Source organism: Oppia nitens, unplaced genomic scaffold (assembly GCF_028296485.1).
Source record: "Oppia nitens isolate AA-2021 unplaced genomic scaffold, nextdenovo-longstitch-racon4-pilon3 scaffold4_pilon_pilon_pilon, whole genome shotgun sequence".
NCBI classification, from domain to species: Eukaryota; Metazoa; Arthropoda; class Arachnida; order Sarcoptiformes; family Oppiidae; genus Oppia; species Oppia nitens.
Window position 1 is genome coordinate 2,029,938 of NW_026533232.1, and position 8,421 is coordinate 2,038,358.

The following is an 8,421-nucleotide window of genomic DNA, read 5'->3' on the forward strand; positions in this document are numbered from 1 at the left end:
AGTACATTTTTCATTTTACATATATATAAATTAATTTTATTTTTAAATATAAAATACTGTAAATTTACATCAATATATTAAATTACTGTATACTTAATTACAATATATTTGTAAAAATGAAATTATTATTAGTATTGAAAACATTTTTATTAACAATAAGTGTCTATCGGACGGCACCGTTGGATGTTATTATTGACGAAAATAATCAAATAATTTTTGCAAATACCGTTACATCAGACAATGATAGTGTTTTTATAGTCAGCACCGGTACCACCAGCAGTACACCAGTGGACAACACGAGCATCGGTACCACTATTACTAACATTCCTGTCCAGTCACTGATGCCATGGATTTTTCCCCGACCTGCCGATTCATCAACCAATGCCACCAAATTGATTAAGGAAATGGAGGCACTGATAAGTGCCGGTCAACCCAACACCGATATGAACAAACAGTACAACCCGTGTCAGTACTGTCCACCGCCCGACCGGTGCATGTGGTGGTTAGACTCGACGGTACAAACATTGGCCTATAATAACAATGACAATGAAGTTTCTTATCAACTAAAGCTGATACTCCAGTGTTCCCAATGTATACACTATATGGACGGTTATTGCTATTCAAATTGGTATCCAAACGATTGGGATAATAGAGAAACTGTAGCCCAGAATAGCCCTGAGCTCGACATCGACCGGAATGTTGGTAATGGTATAAATGATAAAGTTATTACAAACTTATAGTTAGTTTATTTTTATTATAATTAATCATTTTATAAGTATATTATATCAAATTATCACATCATTTATGTATTTTATTATTATTATTAATTTGTTTCTTAAATTTATAATTAAATTTCTATAATTACTAATTAAATAGTTTTTAATTAATAATATTTTATGTATAATATATTATATAATATACTGCATATATATATAAATATTAATACAATTATTTTTTTAGTAACAAAATTTTATTTTTGTTTTGTATTATTATTTTGCTAATAAACCGTATAACATATAACATTAATCACAAACAATTAATAATAGATTGTTTTATTTATCACAATAAGTGTATTATCAATATTTAATAAATAAATGTTTGATGAATTTTATCACATACTAATAAAATTGATAATTTATTTGACATGAAAATGTGAGATTGAAAAACAAAAGCTATTATTATTTATATAATATTTATTTTTTGTTATTAAAATGTTTATGCATGATAATAAATTAATACTTATTTAAATTGTTTGAGTAAAAATTTGAGTGATATTTTCATTGATTTAAAAATGTTTATCAAGCAATACTAACATATATATTAAGTTATATTTTTTAAACAAATTTATTTATAATTTAAAATGTTAATACTTAAACAAAACATTTATAATAATAAAATTAATTCAAAATACTATAAAAATATTAAAGTGTTTTATTTTTTAATGTTGATATTATTTGTAATATTATTTATCTACATATTAAACAATAATAATAATATTTTTACACAAAAAACATTTGTAAATTTCAATAGCAATTTAAAATTTATTAATAATAATGATTTAATAAAAATTAAACCGAAAATATTATGTTTGATAACAACAAGTCCTAAACATCACAAAACTAATGCATTGGCAATACTGGACACTTGGGGACAGAGATGTCATATCATACAGTTTGTGAGCTCTGAAACTGATGTCCAGTTGCCTATCATAAAATCTACCTGTGCCCGTGATGACCATGAACATTTATGGTGCAAAAATAGCCAGGGTATTGTTGAAGCAAATCGTCGGTTTAGTGGACAATTTGATTGGCTGATCAAAACAGATGACGATACTTATGTAGTGATGGAAAATTTGTGGGCACTGTTAGATCAATACAATTCAACCGATCCTATTTGGTTTGGCGAACCATTCAATAATCCAGTCTTTCCTTTTGTCAAGTTTTTTACTGGAGGTTGTATTTCAAACAAACAAAAATTATTTTTAAAAATTTAAATTTAATTAATTATTTTTATAACCTTAATTTTTTCAGGGCCAGGAATTGTATGTTATTTGTCAAAATTTTTTTTTTACATTAATCAATTAAAAATTATGTTTGTACTAATCATGTTTTTGTAAACAACAATATTATAAATTACAATTACAACTAACTATTATAATTAGATATTTAGTGCCGAAACTGTAAAACGTTTAGTCGATTCATTTAAATTGAGAAAAAAATATTGCGATACAAACATCCAGAGAGGACCCGATGACCTCTATTATGCTGTGTAATCATATTTAATAATTTACATCAAAGTTTATATAATTATATAATTTTTAAAATTATTTATTTTAAAAAATAATTGCTTTTTACCAATAAGTTGTCTTGAAAATCATGGCATAGTAGATGGCGACGGACGCGATCATTTAGGACGTCCACGATTTTTTCATTACCCAATCGACAAGTTTTTAAATCCACATAAAAATATTTATCGTACGGCAAAAATGTTGAACGAGTACGCCGTTTATAATTATACAAATGTAAAATTAAAAATATATAATGATTAGTAGTTTTTTTTAAATCAAAAATTATTATTTTATTTATTTTTGTTTTGTTTTTTATTTCTAGGGTATCAATTGTTGTAGTGATACTGCTATATCATTTCATTATGTATCATCTGAATCAATGTATATTTACGAGTATCTGATTTATAAATTAAAAATTTCAAAAACATAATAAAACCAGTTGACAATGCTAGAAAATTTCTTCTAAATTTATTTATTAATTAATTAATGTTAATATATTAATTAATAGCTTATATTTCTTAATTATCTAACTTTAATAACATATTCATTAATATAAATAATTTATTTAATGCAATATTATTAATTTAATTACTAATTAAGATATCTGTCTTAATATGACAAACCCATATCAACTAATCTAAATCGGCATTAAATGACTCAGTTATAAAAAATCTATGCCAAACAATAAATATGTAAAATATTATAATAAAACAATTATATGATGTTTTCAACAATAAGACACTGGAGGCCAACCTCATTGCGTTTAAATAACTGTGCACCAGTATATGAAGGATGAGTTACAGCAATACATGTAAGTGTCAAAGTGGTCGGCGGTAATACAATACCGATAGCAGTTTGGCCATCGGCTCAGTACAAACTTAATCATTCGGACGGCGAGTTCGCGACCGGTAAAGGTTTAACAATTTTTTTTTGAGGCAATTGTTTTTTTTATTAATTAATTTTATAGTTATTCGTCAAAAAAAGGGCACATTTATGATTGCTAGGAGTTTATCATCAATACTATTGAACTGTTGATCGCCGCCTAACCAGAACCTAATCAAAAGGTTTCAAATATTTATATGTTATGATTAGTAATATATGATAACAATTGTATTAGCGTTGAGAGCAAAATAGTCCGATTTTCGGGCACTGATACTCACTTTAAGATTATTATTTTACTTTTATATTAATTAAATATACATAAATAATATATTAAAATATTTACTGCTAAAAATAATTGTTATATTATTACTTAGCATTATTTCATAAAATGAATGAATTAATTTTTATAATAACATTTTTTTGCATTAATAATTTATTTAAACATAATATAATATAATATTGTTATGATAATTTATAAAAAAATAATATTTTTAATGGTATAAAAATATTAAAAATGCAACAAATAATTTTAATGAAAAAAAATCTGATAAATACTAAAAGATAATTTATTACTTAAATTATAATTTTACATAATTTTTACATATGTTTTTATTAATTTAAAATCAATAGTAATTAATAATTTAAAATATATAAAAAAAATTATATATAAATAGTATTATATTAAAATATTTACTAATAAATAATTGTCTTATAATAACAATTAACTGCAACTTCATTTTACATACATAGTTAGGTCATATACCAGAGCCAATGTAAAATGAAATTGTAATTAATAACAATTATTTAGCAGTAATTTTTTTTTAATATACCTTAATATTACTTTATATTATCTTTGTAGATTTAAACATAAAAATGTTAAAAAATAGTAATTAAGTTTAAAAATTATATTTACATTTATTAAGTTTTCTAAGTTATTTATATTGAAATGTTAGTAAACAAACAAAGCATTTTAAATAATAAAATTAATTCAAAATGCTCTAAAAGTCAAAAAGTTTTTTGTTTATTATTGTTGATATTATTTGTGACGACATTTACCTACATATTAAACACTAATAATAATTTTATTGTAAAAACATTGAAAAATTTCAATAGTAACTTAAAATTTAATAAAAATAATAATTTAATAAAAATTAAACCGAAAATATTATGTTTGATAACAACAACACCTAAACATCACAAAACCAATGCATTGGCAATACTGGACACTTGGGGACAGAGATGTAATATTATACAGTTTGTGAGCTCTGAAACTGATGTCAAGTTGCCTATCATAAAATCTAACTGTTCCAGTGATGACCATGAACATTTATGGTGCAAAAATAGTCAGGGTATTGTTGAAGCAAATCGTCGGTTTAGTGGACAGTTTGATTGGCTGCTCAAAGCAGATGACGATACCTATGTAGTGATGGAAAATTTGTGGTCACTGTTAGATCAATACAATTCAACCGATCCTATTTGGTTTGGCGAACCATTCAATAATCCAGGGAAACCTTTTGTTAAATTTTTTACTGGAGGTTATATTTTAATAAATAATAATTTTGAATCAATATTTTTGAAAATCATGAAAAATTTGAGTTTAATTAATTATTTTTTATAACTAATTTTTTTCAGGTCCAGGAATAGTATGTTGTCAATAATTTTTATGTTTTTATAATTAAAATTATGTTTTTTTATTAATTAATTGTAAAATACCTATACTATAAATTACAATTACAACTAACTATTATAATTAGATATTTAGTGCCGAAACTGTAAAACGTTTAGTCGATTCATTTAAATTGAGAAAAAAATATTGCGATACAAACATCCAGAGAGGACCCGATGACCTCTATTATGCTGTGTAATCATATTTAATAATTTACATCAAAGTTTATATAATTATTTATGTTAAAAAATAATTACTTTTTACCAATAAGTTGTCTTGAAAATCATGGCATAGTTGAAGGTGACGGACGCGATCATTTAAGACGTCCACGATTTTTTCATTACCCAATTGACAAGTTTTTAAATCCACATAAAAGTATTTATCGTACGGAAAATCTGGTGGACAAATACGCAGCTTATAATTATACAAATGTAAAATTAATTATACAATTATATGATTAGTATTTTTTATTATGTTTATTTTGTTATTTTTTAGGGTATCAATTGTTGTAGTGATACTGCTATATCATTTCATTATGTATCATCTGAATCAATGTATATTTACGAGTATCTGATTTATAAATTAAAAATTTCAAAAACATATTAAGATAAAGTAAACTTAAAATTACTTACTACAAAAAAAATTTAATAATTATTTATTTAAATAACTTTAATTTAATTATTAATTATTTATAACTGCTAAAATAATTATAAGAATATAGTCACTATAAATATCATTTTCTACTAAAAATATAATGTAAAATAAATGATAATAACAAAATTTATTTTATATATTTCTAAGTTATAGTATTACATAATATTTTATTATTATTATTATTATTTATATAAAATGTTTAAAAATGAAAACCATATTTGTGAACATGTATGTCATCCATAGTATTGATGATGTTTTTAAAGCAATTATAGTGACAATCATTGCCATACAGTCCACTATTACGCCAATTAACGGCTCAATTGATGATTATATAGACGAACCATTACCTGATAGCTATCCAAACGGAGTTCCACTATATGACTATTATCGGCCACCCGAACAGTTAGGTCATGTTCGGTCGTACGCCGGTTGGGATAAAGAAGACATCTCACGGGCCGAACAACCAGTCGATTCGTCTAATGACGACTCGCCGGGAGTGCCGCTATCGGAAATAAAACACGAAAAAACTGAAGCAATGGAGGACGATGTGGATCCGGTTAGTCATCCGCAGCAGAATACAAACCGGCCAACCGGAGGAAATGGATTTTTTGGATGGGTTGGCTCAACCATAGGCAATGTCTGGAATAAATTTACCGGTACTATTTACGCGGTAACCAATGGGATCGGATCGTTGCTACACTTCCGCAGTGTCGGAGAAGACAAACACAATGTCTATATGACAAATGGCACAGTTATGGTCAGAGTACCCAAAAATCAATTGAAGAAATATAAGAATAAGCATGGTTAATTATATTACAACAATTATCATGATTCAATATAATATTTTTTTTTTAAATGTAATTTAATAATAATATTTTTAATAATAATTTTTGTTGTTGTAAATGTTTGAAAATTTAATTTTTTTTCTTATAGTCTTTGTAGTCTCTGTTTATAATTATTAATAATTTTAATAACCATATGTGCAAACATGTATGTCCTCAATGGCATTGATGATGTTTTTTACAGAAATTATAGTCGCAATCATTGCTATACAGTTGACTACTAAGCCAATCAACTGTTCAATTGATGATTATATTGACGAACCATTGCCCGACGGCTATCCAAATGGTTTTCCCATATATGTCTATCGGCCACCAGAACCGGTAGATAATATTCGGTCATACGCCGGTTGGGACGATGAGGACATTGAACGGGCTGAAAAACCCGTCGACTTGTTTGACGATCACTCGCCAGGAGTGTCGATATCCAAAATCAAACACATAAAGACTGCTCCCATGGAGGACGACGTGGATCCGCTTAATCTGCCGAAGCGTAAACACTAATATAATATTTTTATGTAAATTATTTAAAATAAAACAATTTTGTTGTTAATGTTTTGGTAATAATTTATTATTATTGTCACCACTACCACACAAATTGTCATTTTTTAAAAAAAGAAAATACCCCTCAAATAAGTATTTAGTTTAAAGGATATAATTAATAATACTAATTATAGACTAATTTGATTAGCCTTTTATGAAATACCGGTGCATCCACTGTATAACTATATAAGGATTGCATTGTTATAGCTTTTTTAAAAAAAGGAAACTTTTTTTTATTGTACTTTACTTAGCACCGGGTCATTAGTCTATAGTGACTGTTTGCTATGTAAATGTCTGGATGCGGGCACCTGTAGCATATAATAATGTATTTTTATAAAATACCTGTTTTGCTGACAGTATTTTTTATTTTTGTCGTCAAATTTGGACGATCTTTAACTATACCCGAAGTATTGGTTAAACTGGTAGTTCAGAAGCATGAAAATAGTGTAATGCGCTTAATGGCTGTCCCTATAGTTGATAAAAAGTATACGAAATGAGTGACGACAGAAAAATGCACAAAAAAAATCGTGAATACAACAAACCATATGTGAATGTGAATACCAATAGTAATAATTAAATTTAAATGGTAATAGTAATCAAATAGTAATCAAAATTTAATTAAATAAATAGCTTATGAAAGAAAAACATAATGAATATAAACTATTTGTTTCTATCCGTCATCTTTGGTCTAATAATTTGTATGTCCGACCAGTGATTGTTTTGTCTGTTTAACTAAATGATTAAAAATTATTTGTTTTTTTTAATTATTTCGTAAGCACTGGCCTCCGGGCGCGTACGTCCAGCCGGCGATATGGGCAACAGTATCGAGCGTTTTGAAAATGGTTTTCCCAAACGAGACTACGAACTATACCGCAAACGGGTTTCGGGTGACATGTCGGAGGCGATACCAGAATCGAGTGGTCAGTTTGAGTTTGCAAGTGTAGGCAACTATGGTATCGAGCAGAGGGAGGCTGAGGCCGACCTCAAGGCCGCAAAGGAAGCGGAAAAGCATATGAAAAGCAATTTAAATTAATTAAACCAATTAATGAAAAGTACAGATGTTTTGTTTGTTTATTGTTGTTGAGAGAGATATTATATAATACTATTTCTAGTAATTTACTTACATTTCTAATATAATATTTTCTTAATGATAGATAATAATATATAAATTTAAAAATAAATTATAGTAATGTAACATAACAATAAGTTAATTGTATATTATAATAATAAAGTAATGATATATACAAATATATATATTTAATTTAAACACGTTTTTATTATTTAATATCTAAATCGGTAGTATATGTACTGTATGTTAAAATTACAAGAATATTATTCAACAATATATATCAATATATTAAATATATTTACATAATGTACATTACATTCATTATATACAGATATATAATTATGATACAGTTCATCAAATTAAACAAACAACCAAACCATATATACAGTATTTTTTTCTGTTTTATATTATTACTATTTTTCAAAATTTATTTATTTAATTACATTTTTGAGTTGAAACAATTTTTAGTTTTTTTCAAAAA

General features: G+C 26.0%; 1 protein-coding gene across 1 annotated transcript; it reads left to right on the plus strand.

The window, feature by feature from the left end:
- The first annotated feature begins 7,456 nt into the window (after positions 1-7,456).
- On the plus strand, positions 7,457-8,032 carry LOC128959543 (uncharacterized). The gene is made up of 2 exons (XM_054305518.1): positions 7,457-7,569; positions 7,648-8,032. Exons 1-2 carry the CDS (start codon positions 7,521-7,523, stop codon positions 7,902-7,904), a joined length of 306 nt encoding a protein of 101 aa, XP_054161493.1. The 5' UTR covers positions 7,457-7,520; the 3' UTR covers positions 7,905-8,032.
- The last annotated feature ends 389 nt before the right edge of the window (positions 8,033-8,421 follow it).